General features: G+C 43.9%; 1 protein-coding gene across 1 annotated transcript in view; it reads right to left on the bottom strand.

Moving 5' to 3' along the window:
* The window catches only part of LOC119647601, a 35,271-nt gene extending 20,988 nt beyond the window's left edge, over positions 1-14,283 (bottom strand). The window contains exon 1 of the mRNA XM_038048628.1: positions 14,187-14,283. Coding sequence (XP_037904556.1) covers positions 14,187-14,283 — 97 coding nt within the window. The remainder of the gene's footprint in view (positions 1-14,186) is intronic.
* Positions 14,284-16,911: the final 2,628 nt, after the last annotated feature.

Here is a 16,911-nt window from a genome sequence, read left to right as displayed (position 1 = left end):
CGGTCAGCTGTTCGGCTAATACAGTTAATTCATCAAGGAATGTACCCTGGTGGAATAGGATCCTAGCCAGAATGAGAACTGAGGTACGAGAACTCTTCAACCGGACAAAATAATCCGGGTATTGGCCGAGGTACAAAAATTTCCCGACTGCGTATAGCAACCCGATCAGGGAACCAAAATGGAATGGAACGGAATCGTACAAACCATAGAAGCAACCAGACTTTACAAATCTGTAGCCAAAGACGGGGCAATGTCTTTTATCTGTTTGAAGAAGGAGGATGGGGCATTTATCGTGAATGAGGAGAACAGAGTATACCCGCATTTCAGAGCTCATTTTCCGGAACTTACCACACAGCAACAGGTAAAAATTTTCTGCCTGACACCCCAACATCGAAAGAAATAGGTAAAAAGGAGAAACTACCAAAAGAGGTATGCTCGGAAGTTAGGGTAAGGTGGGCAGTGGAAACTTTAAAACCACTGCAATCACCCGGAGGAGATGACTTTCCAGCACTAATCCAGAGAGATCTAGAAATCATCTTATAGTTTCTTCTGAGCGCGATAAGGGGCAGCATAGCCCTCGGATATATACCAAGGGCATGGAGGCGGGAAAAAGTGATCTTTATTCCGAAAGCCGGCAAAATAGATCCTTTTGACGCTAAATATTTCAGACGTGTAGCGGCGCATTCGGGACAATCTGGGGATTCACCCAATCCGAAGCGATGCAAGTACTTTCAGTATTCCCCGTGTCGAGGAATGAACTGTGTAAGGTGTATGTTTGCGCTCGACTCATCTCTCAATACACGGGATCAGTGCACGGGTCCAGAAGCCTTTCTTGGAACTATCCCACCGTTGCCGCCATATTCTGTACAGCTCCTTCCTAGTGGCTTTTTGGAAGCCCCCGGTCACTTCAGCTGGATTCGCCCTCCTTTTCCGAAAGAGACAGTGTGACTCATTCGCTAGAAGATCCAAGGGAATCATCCCCACCATGACACACACTGCCTCACCAGATACCGTCCCATAGGCACTGCACACCCTCAACACGATACCGAGATTGTTCTTCCCTGGTTCACTGTGTTATCCAGTGCGCATGCCCATATAGTAGCTACGTACAGGAGGATATATTTCACTAACCCTGCGATAAGCAGCTGGCGACTAAAACTTGGCCCCCAGGCATTGATTTAAACGACCTGGTTTTAAGGACCGTCTCCGCCTTATCTTCCGCCAAGTCCAATTTCACCATTTGGAACCATGCTTTGATGGCATGAATGGTTTCACTTTCATAAAGTTCCACATTGTGTTGGTGTTTTGCAACTACTACCACTGACAGGTCGTCTGCAAAACCAATCAATGTTGGCTCCTTAGGCACGCGAAGGCCGAGCACTCCGTCGTACATTATATTCCACACCAGGGGCCTTGGGGAACACCTGCTTTCACAACATATTCCTATGGCCCGTCGTCCGTATCGTACCAAAGAACCCTCTCCGAAACGTAACATTCGGTTATCCAAGCTAAGTAACCAAGAGCTTAGCCAGGGTGCTCTTAATCCAACCCCAGCTGGCTGAGTTAAAAGCATTCCTTCCATTACGAGCGGGCGATGCCTCCCGGGCATGTCTAAGACTGTTGCAATGTCATCATCTGTGGACCGCGCTCTGCGAAACCCGTACTTCCGCTAGCGCGACGGACGGAAGTAGCCTGTTATATACCACCCTCTACATTATCTTCCACGTAATATCTAAAAGATGGATTGGGCGATATGAAGAGGATGCGCCAAGTGGTTTTTGGTGCTTCGCTAGAAGAACTAACCTCTGCCTTTTCCACTGCACAAGATACACTCCTTCCACCATGCACGATTCAAATGTAGTTATGAACCATGCGGGCCTAAATTTAGCAGCCACTTCAAGGCTTTGTTCGTAATCCCATCCAATCACGGAGGCTCATTATTTCCGATTCGTGTACAGATCTCTGGTAGTTTCTCCTCGGTAACCCCGGAGAGTGTGAAGATGTCCTGTCGCACCATTGGTTGAGGTCCATCTTATTAGAGATTAGATTTTTTCCGGTATTTGTAGTATAGCCTAAAATTGATCGACACGGGTAGCTTCCTTCAAACTATAATTTTTAATTTTCAATATACAAAGCTAGTTTGTTGCTACCGAAATATATTGTAATTTGAAACTACGCTTGTCTGTCAATCCATCTTCTTCCTGTCGTAGGAAAAGAATTGCGATTATTTTGAACAAGAGCCGTGGGCACGTCACATGGAGTGATTTTTGTCCACGGATCTTGTTCATTACAACCTCCTAAGCAGCAGGGTTCATATTTGCTTGAAGGAACAACTGCTTGTAGCAATTCCGCTTACTTTCCCGTATAGCCTTCTTAAGGTTACTTCGAAGATCGGGCCAATCCTACTCCGATTGCCGGAATATCGGCTTCCCTCTGGTGCTTTGGCGCAGACACGATGCCCTCATTTAGTGAAACTTCCATGGCGGCATTGTAGAGTCGCATGCGTCAATTACTCGTTGATGTAGTTGGCTCACTTTTTCCAGCGCTGTTCCCTTCGAGTCGTAACCTCCTTCTAAAGCCGCCAGGAATGTCTCTTCCTCGAAAGCTTCAATAGGCAACCCAGCTATCTCGGTCTTTCCGCTTGTTTCTTACTCGACTTCCCCCCCCCCCCCCCTTCCTGATGTCGAGAAAGGTGGCCTGTTCATCACTATCAGGGTAGTGTTCACTCACCCACCAGACCATCCCTCTCGGCAACGAAGTACCGAAGCTGGTTAGATGAACGATTGGGCCGAGCCCTCTGCCTCGGAAAGTGGGTACTCATTCAACGTTGGGTACTATGATGTCCAGCTACGCGAAGGTTTCAAACAAGATTTGGCTCCTGGTGTTCGTTACTCGGCTTCCCCAGTCTTAGGCCCACGCGCTGCAATCAGTGGCAATGATTTTGGGACTGTGTTCCCTAGCGTCCAACACATAACATCACCTCCTCACATTGCGGTAATGTTGCACTTGGAGGATCATAACAGTTGTAAATATGGACGACGTGGACGTTAGCCCCTACAAAGCCGGCTCCTGGGAATGCCTTTGTTTCTTGAATGGTTTGCCGTCCACATGCCCATATCGTCGCTTTTCACCCACGTAGCACGATAGTAATTTCGGTAAGGTTCACATATTATCGCCACCTCCACAGTCGACGAGCAGGTTTTGAGCTGTCTCGCAATGGTTGAGGGTGATTTATATCAACCTAATTTAACCTTACAATTCAGCTCCCTCCTATATGCCGAACACTAGCCACCACTTCTAACGTGCCGGTCCATCTAACCGCGAAAATTATCCACTGTTTTTGTAGCTCCAGCATCAGATTCCCTTTTTTCGTACACCTGATACGACTCACACTACCACCCAACTCTGTCAGTTCCGGATTGGCTTTGATTTTGCGAAGGATATTGGCGTAGGATATATCTCCTTTCTTGGAAATTATGATTATTTCCAGAAGAATTTGTGTGGAGTTGCTAAATCTCCCATCAGGAGCGTCCCTTCGTACGGATAAGGGCATGCAAATGAACGCATTTGCGCAGGCCGGGTAGGTGGGAAGTAATCGCCTACCCGTGGATAAAAATTGGCTATGGGAAGGACACCGAGAAATGAAACCAAAAATGGAGTACGAGAAAGGGTTTTTTTTAACCCAGTACCAGTGGTTTTTGGGAGTGGGCAAGCGGGCTCCCGGCCGTCGATATCCAGCGACCGCAGTTCCTCAGTAATGGGAAACTTGGCTACTTTGGCAAATAATGCTACAAGAGATCTTAGTGGAGTGGAAATGCGATATACACCGGATCATTTTCGCAAAAGCTCAAAACTTGGAAGGTCACCACTGAGGGCAACATTACCCCTAGGCAGTAGAGATTCGTTGCGGGACTTGGAATTTGGAAAGTCACCAGACTTACAGAGTTATCAATGTTGTAAAAGACGAACGTGGAAGCAACTGCGTCTATTTCACGGGGGAACGCATAATTGAACTCTGTAGGTTCATTAAGGAGAGGAATGTCCACCAAAATATCAGGGCTCTGATATGTGGCATTATGTTGTCCTTTATTAGGACGGTGGAGGTGAAAAACGCCCAAGCGTCTTGTGGAAAAGTCACGCGGGAGACGCAGGTGGGTCTAGGCAAACGGAATGGGCAAACGGAGTAATGATGGAATAAGTGAATGCCAAGTGTCCAATAAGAAAAAGGCCTCTTGGCCGAAGAAAGCTGGGCCGGAGAAAGTTTCGGGTACTTCTTCGATTACGGCCCCGACTTTGGAAAAAGGGGAAGAGCCTACAGCTCGTAAACCCGAAGAATAGACAAAGATGGGCGACAGAAGAAAGGGTATGACCTGTTTCTAGATTGACATGGACTATACCCATGAGCACCTCTACAGATTTCTAGACTAGTCTAAGATGATGGAGATCATGGTATACATAACTGAGAAGAGTCTATTCACAGCTCTGAAGCTCCATACCGCAAAAGCATTATTCATCTACATTGCAACCGGGGTTAGAATGGTATAAATTTCAAACCTGACTACAGAAGAAGGAAGATATCACGATTATACTACATCACCAGAAACGCTCCTAACAATTAAGGAAATGAAATGGTTGATCCTAAATTTCGGCTCCAAATCAAAAGGAGTTCAGCCACAACTACTGATTTAAATCACAAGAAAGCCACAGGACTTGCTGGTCTGATCCAGGTTTTATAAAGAGGTGGTAGGAAACCCATAACTTTTCAAAGTAGTGAAGCCTTGAGTTAAGCCATAACTCATTGAAGGTAGGTAGCTTCTACTCTGGAGACTCGTTTCTCCGACTAAACTTCTTGTGGATATAATATCTCTGTTCCGTTGTTCCCTAAGTATTTCAAAGGTTGATCACGAGCGGAAAAAGGGCTCCATTAATTATTAAGTCACACTTCCTACTTTTCAAGATTGGTTAGTCCATAAAGGTAGTCATTTCAGCGAGGTTGCGGTATTCCAGTATATGAAAGAAACAAACTATGATCGAGTCTATCAGCAAACTCTACCACACAACAACAAGTAGAAACTTTTATCCTCAACGATTCACCCTCAAATATTTCGTTACTTCAAAATATGGTATATACATGGTTTTTACACCAATAACTTAACACTCCACTTTTCACTTTACCTCTTGCCATTTTGAGGAGTCCTTTCTTCACAGTATATCCTTATTTCAACAATTTTACCTTTCACTAAATTCGCTACTTTATTTCGCGACTGAAATTCACTCCTGCTTTCACCCTTTTATATACTCAATAATTGCCTCGAAAAAAGACGATAAAGAAATCTGAGCTTAAAATTAAGTGAATTCTTGGAAATTTATTCAATCAGAGATATTATTTCCAACCTGATAAGTTCATGCAGAAATGAAGATTAAGTGATTTTCATTTTCGAGTTTTTCATGAATATAGCTATAAATTTTGGTCATCCTATGCTCAGTAGTGACATTTTATGACCTCAGAATGCTGAAACAGTTCGCTATATCTGGAGATTATCAGAGGATTCCATCTATTCATTGAAACTTTCTAGCGAAAAACTTTAGAAATCTGTAGATAATCTGGTGCAAGAGAGTGCCATCGGTAGGTGATTTGGGGTTGTAAAATTCCGGGATTACTTTCTTCATATTCGTGCTGACGTTTGCCTATGTCGGTAAAATATTTTCTTTTCCTTTTTTGGGAAAATATGATGTTAGATCTCTGCAAAAAAGGAGAAAAAAATGTTGATTCTAGTATTGCCTAGTCTTGTAGTAAAAACGGTATACCCTTGAGATGCGCGAAACATCATCTTAGCAAATAATATAATATCACATCACTTTGCAGTAACCGCGACTTTGCGACATTGACAATATTTTCTTTCCCTTGTTCAGGGACAAACTGATTTTATCGCTAAGTCGGCATGAACTTCGAAGTTCAAGGCTAGGTTTAGCGGGACCGGCTGATCAAGAGGCAGCGGGTGAACAAAGTGAGGAAAGTACATCAATAATGAAGCTCTCTGCAGCATCTGCTTTGGGATACAGGGTTTGAAGTGCTAGTGATTGGTGACAGATTTGCCCAGAGGGAAGCATCCAAAGAAATTATGTGTGCTACGATTTCGGATGTTAACATTGATCTTCTCTTAATTCTTTCTGGCGGCGCGAATAGCTCTGTGCGCGGAAGTTAGCGGAAGTAAGTGGAGAGAATTCTAGATTTTGCAGCCGGGATTACACCCCTTTGTCCGGGCAGACACTGGAAATTTAATATGAACAGGATTCACGATAATTTCCATAAAGATTGCGATTGTGATAGGGTCGACGGGAGTGTTGACCATACCGCTATGATGGGACTTACTTGTGGGGTAACTATTGTTTTGCCAATTTGTTCTCTTAAAACCAAACAAGCTCTCTCGAAACTCTGGTGGTTACTAAATCCCATTTTTTTAAACCCTGGGTCTAAAATTGTTGCTTCAGTCAGGAGAGCATTATTTTCAATGTCGCCGAAACGCGTAATAAAATGTATTCTTAAGCTAAGTAAATCTCAGTCAGTCGTTTATAGACTTAACGCAAGTTGCTTCAGCAATGGATTTTTGTATGTGTTTCTCCATAATTTCGCAATATATTATGATTTTCGATGCTGATTTATAATTTTCCCCGCTGATTTTTTCCATTACTTTATAAACTCATCACATCAATTTTGTCATGCGATGATGATAGGTGATACGGTAATGCAGTAATGATAGGTGACGCGGTGATGTTTTATTCGCGCTCGTTGATGGTAATATGATTTTACACTTTAAGGTGATATCACTTTTGTAATATTACATACATCATCTGTCCATCTCTTATCCTAGCTGCCTGGATATAGAGAATATTGGACATTAGCGGGATGTAGGTGGTGGCGTATGGTGACGACTTGCTGATATCAGTGTCAAGGATGTTTCCATTCATTATAAATAATATCATCAAAGTAGCGTTGCGAAAGATATGCCTGTCTGCAGTCCTGCCCGGCAGATAGTCTCAACGTATTCCTGCATCTTCTCCCCCTGGACCTTCACATTAAATACGTTGTAGCGTGCAAGCCGTCAGAAGATGCGAGTCCAGATGCTGAACAGCGAAATCCTACGATCACAGTAACATCCTAGACAAAGTACCTCGGAAAATCTGGGCAGTCTGTGTTCCGCTGGCAACTGTCAAGGGTGGAATCTACTCTCACTACGATTGCGGAGGGCCCTGCGTCAGATACGTGCAAACGCATTCAAGATCTGCACGGGCACTGGCCCATATGGGATCATGCCGTCAAACTTGGCATACCCTACAATTCGCATCACAGAAGCTGCGGAGAAGAGGGTGAAACCCTCAGTAGTTTCCCTAGCGATTACCAAGCTCCAGCTAGAGTCAGGCTGCGGACACTGCGTAAACCATTCTTTGGGGATCTTAGAGGGATTTCTAGCTGCAGGGTGGAAGAGCTGCTTTCCTTCGTGAATGCTACGGGCTGGCTCTGTAGATCTGAGCCAGCTGGACTGTACTTCGTTGCTCTCATACCAGCAGTCATGGTCTTAGGAGTTTGTGGTATAAAAATGGCACACCACAGCGCTAATTGGGCTCCTCAGGAGCAGCCACTGATACGAGATACTCCATTGCTTAGTCCTTCTGGAAGGAGCCATCAGCTTTAACCTGTGTGCGTAATTGACGCGCTGTCTTCCAGGGAGCGGGGCAAAGCAAGAGAAGTCTAACCTTTGAAATAAACTCTGGTTAACCTAGGGTTTTTCAGTGTTGAATTGTTCCGGTGAATGCCTGGGTTGAACGTTTTCTTCGACGATGGGGATTATGTCATTGATTGCATTCTGTCGTTCTATGAGACTTCGGGTTTTCATGATAGACTAACTGGCGTGTTTTAATTGTATAATTCTTTGGGGAAACAAGGCGGTTTTATGGACTACACGCAGTAGATTGACAATATGTAGTACGAGAAGTATGGCTTGCCTTATTCAGCACTTCATGGTTGAGGATGATCTAGCTCTACAAGGGCAATATCTATGGTAGAAAAAGAAAACATGGCAGACTCTGCCGCAAATGGAACGATGGCGTAGGCTAGGAAGCCAAACAGGAAGTGTTACCTTATTGGAGCACTATGAGTTGTGGATTAAGAATTCGTTCAAAGTCTTCCCTGCTTGTCGTAAGAGACCACTAAAAGGGATTGATATTGGTGGGCTAGCAACCTGCAAATTTTGGTACCGAAACGTTAACAATGCCACGGATAGGGTCTGACCTCATGGCAACGATTATGATTGGTTTCTGGAATATGCGCACGTTCCTCGACAATGGTAGTGAGGGTCCTTAGAATGCTCATTTTCTTCAACTCGATCCAGAATTCTAACGATATAAACTGGACATTCTGGGCCTAAGAGAAGAAAGATGGAGGAACTCTGGAGAGTACGATTCTCCCTGTTCTTGCAATAATGTGCTTTTGTACTCCGCCAAGTGGTAGCAGACGCCAATCCGGTGTCGTGGTACTTCTGACGGCCACTTCAAGACGCACTCTCTTGACCTGCTATAATGCTACGCCACAACCGAAACTTGATATAGCGGAGAAGGGTACTTTCTACGAGCAATTAAACGCAGTTCTGGGGAAGTTTCCTAAAGGTTAACAACGTGATTGTGATCGGTGATCTGAATGCCAAGGTGTGATCTGAAAACACTTAGCTCGGCACCTGTCGCTCGGCATTGGGAGAGCTGATCAAGTAGTAGATCTACTGACAAACGCGCTTGAGAATACCGATCAGTGGGAGATGCGCAGATCGTAATGATTTCAGAACTGCATACATTATGAAGAAACTTGCATGTGGTTGTGGACAGTGACCGACTTCTCATCCACGATCATGAAAAACTGAAGAGGTGGAAAGAACATTTCACCAGGGTCCTTAATCATATTACATTCGAGCTGAAGTTTCTCTTCTTGTGGATGAAATGCCTACTCATCGTATCATGCGGATATGGACTGCTCCTCCAAGCAGAAGAGAAATAATTTCGACCATCAATGCACTCCAACTGAGTCCCTGGATTTGATGCACTTCGCGCATAGCTACTTATCGCTGCACCTGCAGTTACTGCAGGTCTGCTCCTTCTCCGTACGGAAAGCTCGGGAATCCAAGACCATGTGTGACAATTGAAGGGGTGCGTGCGTGCTCCCTATCGCCGTAAAGATAATGGCTAAAATAATTCTGGGACGCACTAAAGAACATCTCGAAAGCTTAATCGACTTAGAGTAGGTTGGTTTCCGCTCCGGATCCTCCTATATTGATCATTTTAACACCCTACAGATCATTTTGGAACAGTCCGCGGAAATCAGATTCAGAGGCTCGGTTGCCTAAGTATTACTGGAGCAATGAGTAGTATGCGAACTGTCTCAAACTCTCGGAAAAATTAACACCATGTTCCAAGCGCTATTTTATCGACAGCAGAAGAATGTTTACGGCAAAAATCAATCAATCAAACTGCCTCTACAAGATTCTGAGTCTACAATGGTGGGGCTAGAACCAGCTTTTGGCATCAGGCCATCCGCTCGCAAGTCCACTTTGAAGGGATAAATGGCAAGGGTTCACGCAGCCTAATGGAGAAATTTGGACTTCTGTCCGCAAGCGAAAATCATTGTGAAAAACCTGAGGGCGCACATTTTTGTTATCCTTTAAGAACTAGGACATGAAAACCCTAGTAGGGCTTTTAACGGGACACTGCCCCTTAAACTACCACGTGGTCTCGACCATATGCAGCCAATGTAAGGAGAAAGAACAGACAGCCCTGCCTTTCGTATGCAGCTGCCTGACCTCCGCAGACTTTAGTCGAAGATACCTAGGTAAGGTTTTCTTCAAAGAGGATTCAGCGCATTCTCTGTCTTTGGAGAATTTTCACAGATTCCTGAAAGCCTGTCTACGCCGTCGGCTAGAATCCGATGAACAGGCGGGGGGCGGGGGGAGGGTACAATAGGCCTATTAAAGGTCTGGGTTCTTGGAGCTGTGACTCCCCCCGCTAAACAGAACTAACTAACATAGTGTATTGTGCAACAGTACTAGAAAATGGGAAAATGTTAGATCCACCATGGTGTGGTGACTGCTGACATACTACGTATATGGTATTTTCCTTGCGTCTAAAAATACCTACTTTCGAACAAATGGTTGAAATGTTAAATTATCGACGCTTGCAGCGCGATCTAGATACGGCCAAATTCTTTGATTTCTGAGATATCTCTGCTTCCAGTTCGACTACGTGTAACCAGGATGGTCTCTTTGACCATCATCTGAGTTCCTATTGCCATCGAGCGTTAACTTTGGCCAACTTAGGTCTTCGGTCGCGCTGTTTCCAGGGCAGAGGTAGCGTATGATGAGTTGCCTCTGCCCAAGATGAAACCATAGGCGTCTGAATTTTTTTAAACTTGGATTGTTAGCTCTCCAAAAAGTGGGTGTTCCTTGACTCCCCAATTCTTCCTGCCGGTTATCAAGTAAATTGCGGAGTCAGGCTTCCTTCCATCGTTAATAAAGAGTAATTTGATAACTTTTCGATTTAATTTGAACCAAAGTGACGATCAGGAAAAGTTGGTAACCAGATCAAGGTGAACTGATCTCATAAGGGAACAATACTGGAGCTGATTTTATTGCTGGTATCGCGATTTTTTTATTTTTCTATTGCCAATTTGACTACTTCGTTCCTGGTGGTTTTCAATTTGGCTAAATATGGTTATCCCGGAGTTTATAAAGTTTGACGAAGTTTTACCAGGAATTGACGCAGCAAATCATTGGCCTGCCTGTCAATAAATAGTCTAGCATCGATTTTGAGATTTGACCAAGTCAAAAGTTTGTTATAATACCTCAAAATCCAGGTTGAAAATTACAAAGAGTGATCGAGTTTTACCGGGTCTGATTCATCAAGGGGCGAATAGTACCTTTATTTGGAAGGTCCGTAAAACTGGATCTGGTTTCCGCAGTAATAAAATTGAGGAGACCTAGGGTGATCCACAAGTTCTATCCTTTGGTTGCGTCACAGTTGTAGGTCTTCTCATCAAAGTACGCCAAGGAGCCCAATTAAGTGATCCCGCACGGACCCATCAAAGCTATGATTGAATCTGACATATCTGACGTAAGCGGCCACATTTTTCATTGTTTTGTCACCTGTTGTTCCGAATTAAGAAATCTAAAGCCAATTAATAATTCAGAAATTGATAGTAGTTTCGAGTTCCTCAAGACTCATTCATTTCGGATCAATCACACAGTGGTTGATATAGAATTAATGAGGATTTGATCGATTTCATTGTTTAACAACAACAATAAATGTTAACAAATGTTATTTCTTGTGATATCATACCAAATTTACGGGCTGGGCAGGTACCTGTTGTCTTTTATTCTTCTATATTATGAGCAGATGTGAAAGAGTTAAATGCATTCAAATTGTAGCAATAATGTTATCAGCGCTTCCTTATCAAGTTAGGATTAACATTGAAAAAACCACGTAATTGTAATTTTTTAATATAGAAAACACAACAAAAGTTAATCCTATTGGTTCGAATATATTTGCACCTATTTTTGCCTGAGTCTTATCAGTTCAATCAAAAAAATTCAAATCATTGAAGCAGAGGTTATTCAGCGATAAAAATAGCCATTTTAGATATCCGTAGAAATCGGGTTTAAGTTGGAGGCAGCAGTGAAAGGATTCCAGGGAGTCGGAGAGTGGTTTCATGAGTGACACGGCCATTTTTGTCTTCTAATCAATTCGCTTATCGGCAGCTGGTCCTTCTACCTTAATTTTGCTGATGTTAATCGAGACGATTTGCGTCATTATATGTTGCTTTGCTAACAGCTGTTATTTCCTCCAGTATGTCCTTCCTATATAGAGCTCTCCCATTTTGCATACCTAGTTAAAACGGTTGAGTCCAAATATCCCTCTAATTCTCGAATCTAAAACGGGTGTCCTTGTTGGTAACCTTAAGAATTATCCCCTCCTTGTACTCCCTGGGAGTGGGCTCGGACACCCACGATTTCAGGATAAAGGAGAGCTATAATGAAATGTTCTGCCAGAAGGTCGCCAAGCCCAGCGATGTTGCTCCTTTAGGATTTTTGTTTGCCAAGAACTAAGAATTTTTCTTCGATTCTACCAATCCTCGTACATAGCTAGAATTTTTCCAATATGTCAAAACTGCTGACAAAAACGACCAGCGAACTTAGAGACTTAGAGACGCTATGAAAGTGGGACATTATGATGCTGCCCTGATCAAGCCAGCAGAAGTACCAGCTGAATATCCTCCACTGTATGACCCACATCAAGCCCCGCCACGGTGGTAGGAGCCCGCAAGTGAGCCAAAGCAGGGACCCGTAGCAGAAAAGATTTGCTTTGAGTTCGTCGACGAGGAGCAACAAGAAGACCCTTTCAACCAGCTGCCAGAAAAAATCCAAAAAGCAACAGGTGAGTGCTAAAAATGTAAGTGCTCGCCAAGTCCCAAATGTCAGTGCCTCCTCGGCTAGTGCCTTAAAGCCCAAAAAGAGAAAATTGCTCCAATTACGGTATATAATATTAATGTCCCGCATTTACTGAAATCCCTAAAGGGCAAAGACCTAAAAGCGACCCCGAAAACACGAGTCAATTTTTGCGTACTCCACAGAGGAGCATGCCAAATTTTTTTCACTTATTAAAGAGCAAGGGCTTAGTGCCAACACAAGAACCCCTCCATACCTTAAAACTCAGTCCATAATTATCCGTGGTCTCCACAGGGAAACTGACCCTGAAGAGATCATGGCCGAATTCACTTTAAAGTACCCACTTCAGAAAGTTTGCTCGGTTGCAAACTTTGTGACCATACAAGACAAGGCCCTCCACAGGGAGAATTCTTCGCTCCCCGTCAAATCACAATTTGTTATTTTTTATTACTGTGGGCCCTGCCAATAGTTAGGTGAAGTTTGCAAAGTCAAGTACATCGTTCATAAAATGATTACTTTCGGAAAGGACAAGCCAGTGGAGGAAGTGCAATGTTGCAACTGCCAAAATTTCGGCCATATCGCCCAAAATTGCTCGATAGTACACAGATGCATTAAATGCGCAATGAGCTATACGCTATTCGGAATGCTCACGACACGTCGTGGGTGTCCAGTTAATGAAAAGATGGTAGCCAGACGCAAAGCTGCCAAAACCCGAAAGGCAACTGAGAAATTTTCAGTCAAGCAAACAGTTACTCAACTTCAACAGAGTTTGACCAGTTTAGCCGTGTCATACGCACAAGTTACCAAGAAATCTCTTCCCAAAGCAGCGAATCAAGCAAACGTCAAGTAACGAAACAAGGGTTTCTGAGAATTTTGTTAAAGCTCTCGCTTCTCCGCGTAGCAACGAGTAGCATCGATTCGCTGCCATTAAATTTATCCTTAAATTATGCAATCAAGTACTTTCACATTCAACCCCGCGTCCCTGCTCTGACACGACCAACGTGCCACCGCCCAATTGTTAATCGACACTCTGAAGGCAAACTTCTACTTCATTTCGGAGGGTCAACTTAAAAGCGGGCATAACGTAACGTAGTCTTGGGCAATCTCCAGTTAAAGTCAAAATACCTTCTCCTTGTAGGCGATTCCAACTCGAGGCACACCTCCTGGGGCGAAAAGGCAGTTAATATGAATGGGGAAACCCCGCTAAAATGGATCCACGTCCCTTTTTCGCTTACCAATATAGAGATGGTTTTCTCAGATATACCGACAAGGCCGAGTAGTCAGTCTATCCTCGATCACCGGGCATGTCCGACAATTTTGCAGTTGAACTCCAGCGTTCTCCGTCTTCTCAACTGCAATAGCGAGTCCTAACGAAGCACAAGTCGCGAAACTTCGTTCTTACTATCTATCTGCCTATCTGAACCTATCTGCATTGACGCTAGAAAAGCGCAAGTTCTTGCGGAGTCATTTGAAGCTCACCTCAAAATCTCTACGCCCCGAAACGATCCGGCATTAACTGCGACTGTTGAAGCGACAATCAGAAAATTCCTTTCCAAACATTCCAATAAGTTAGCAACTTTTTCGGCCACGAACACCGTAGTCAAACTAGTGAAATCGTTGCGATTCGAAAGAAAGAAATCTCCTCCGAGTCAAACAATTTCAGACCGATTTCTCTGCTTTCCAATCTAGGAAAGCTTTTCTTACCAGTAACATCAGGAGTACCGCAAGGATCCATTTCAGGACCTACCCTATATAATGTTTTCCCGGCTGACATTCCCATTCCTGAGATCGGCATTGACATTATGCAATATATCGATGACACCTTTATCTTCGCGTCAAACCTCCGTCCCAACAAGGCCTCGAAAGCAATAGAAAAATACTTGGTACTTCCCTTCAAATACTTCCGAAGCCAAAAACGGAATTGTGTAATTTCAGGAGACAATCAATCAATCAATACTAAAAGCTTGAACATTAAAATCGGAACTACAACAGTGAGCAATTCACAGACGATCAAATACTTGGGTGTTAAGTTCCACGAATTTGTGAAATTTAATCCGCACCTGCAGCTCGCTATGAGTAAGGCACGCGGTGCAGTTAGTAAGATCTACTATCTTCTTCGCAAGAAAATAGGCATTAGTGCCAAAGCCAAACTGATTGTCTACAGAAACCTGTAAGACCCATTATCTTTTACGGAGCAGCTATGTGGATCACCTGCTCCAACCCTGCAATGAATAAATGTGAAGCGTTTGAACCCAGAATACTAAGATGTTGCGCTGGCCTATTTTATAACTAGAAGACTAGAAAGGTCGGGAAAAACGCCGAAGTATATCGGCGTGCAAGAGTGAAACCACTTCGAGAATATGTTTTCAATTTGACGGAAAGGTTTTCCGAGAAAATGGAAGAGCACCCATTCGATGTGGGAAGCCATGGGATGTGGGAAGCCATGCGATGTGGGAAGCCATGAGCAGCTGTGCTCGCAGCCATCTGCTCATGATCATCTGACCGCAAACCAATGCACGGTATCACATAGCTGGTGCTAACTCAAGAGTAAATGCACGAAATATTTCACGTGGGAGTGATCAAATAACGTCGAATATGTGCAATGTTGTTCTTCTACCATATAAATTCGAGCGATCCACCGGGGGATGAATCTCCTGTAGAAGTCCAGGTAAGTATTTTTTTAAGAATTAGTTTTGAAATAACATTTTGAGAAGCAGGGTAGATCACAATGTAGGACGTCGTTAGCCGTAGGACGAAAAAATATTTTTGGGCCACTCACTAAAACCCACTTCTCCCCTCATACCCCCGCGGAACTATTTCGAAATGTTAGGGACTGTTGCGTTTATTGCCCTCTAATTTCCTTCCGATTTCAGCATCTCATTCACGAAATTGTGAGGTCCTTAACCTTCCGTAACCTTCCTCTTTCACTCGTGAATCTCGAGCAATGTAACATAACATGCCCTGGTCCTCCGGTGTAGCGGCGCATTCGGGACAGTCTGGGGACTCATTTGCAGGCATGCTTTGATGGCATGGATGGTTTCACTTCCATACAGTTCCAAGTCCTGGGGGTGTTTTGTAACTGCTACCTCCGGTGGTGGAACTGCTAAACCAAAAATGTACGAATCGCATAAGGCGCGGTGATGTTGATGAATTTTCAATTTTTTTCTATCACATATCAAAAAGTGAAAATTTCTTCAACACTCAATAAAAGTTGCCTTCTTTGACACTCCATCATATATCATATTCTTCACCTGGGGCCCCAGTACGGAGCCATGGGGAACACCTGCTATCACAACATATTTCTTCGGCCGTCGGTCGTCTTATACCATAGAAGACTCTGCGATAGGTAGTTTTCGATTATCCGAGCTAAGTTATCAGGGAGAGCCAGTTTAACCAGGATGCCCTTAATCCAACCACAATTAGCTGAGTTAAAATCATTCTTGAAATTCAGTTTCACCACCGCGCAGCGCTTGCCAATGCCTTCCGAGCCAAATCCATTTATGTTGCTATTGTATCGTCAATGGACCGTGTTTTGCGAAACCCATTCGGCCGCTCCAATAGACCGCCCGCCAGCTTGACGAACGGAATTAGCCTGTTGTATATCACTCTCTCCAACATCTTCCCCATAGTTTCCAGAAGACAGACAGGGCGACATGATATTGTCAAGACGTCATGTTGCTCCATTGGTTCTGGTTCATCTTTCTCCTGTTCTGGGAAAAGAATTGCGATTATTTTGAACAAGGGTCGCGGGCCGCCGATCATGCAAGCGGCGATTGCAAGTACCTGTACCTCATTCGAAAATACAGCCCCCAACGCACTAGAAAGTCAAATTTTTCTGTTACAAACTGCTGATCAGACACGGAAAAAAGATTCTTGCCAAAATCCCCGCAATGAGGCTGTCCTTTCTATTACGCCATCTTCTTCTTTAACAAATGTCAGACACACCCTAACCTCCTTATTAACCAGGTCATGCAGATTGATAACATTGAAGAAAACCTTCTTGATGACCATCTGTTCCGTCAACTGGTGTTATCCTTACAATTCCAAAACCGCCTCTTCAACCCTCAGCTGAATTCTTATTTAAACGAGCTTCACTAATACTTCTCCAAATGGAATCTATCCCCAAACTCTCTGAAATGCAAAACCATCTTATTTCATGGAAACATCCGCTTGTCCGGATAGCTGAGTAGTTAGAGCGCAATGCTGTCGTACTGAAGGTCGTGGTTCAAATCTCACTGGCGGCAGTGGAATTTGTATCGTGATTTGACGTCGGATACCAGTCGAGTCAGCTGTGAATGAGTGCCTCAATCAAATCAGGGTAATAATCTCGGGCGAACGTAATACTGATCACATTGCCTCCTACAGTGCTTGCTGGAGAAAATATGGTGGGACATTTCAGGCCTGTCCTTCAACATCCTTAGCACTCCCA

Source organism: Hermetia illucens, chromosome 2 (assembly GCF_905115235.1).
Source record: "Hermetia illucens chromosome 2, iHerIll2.2.curated.20191125, whole genome shotgun sequence".
Taxonomy (NCBI): domain Eukaryota; kingdom Metazoa; phylum Arthropoda; class Insecta; order Diptera; family Stratiomyidae; genus Hermetia; species Hermetia illucens.
Note: the sequence above shows the minus strand (reverse complement) of the source record. Positions and strands in the feature narration are given on the sequence as shown.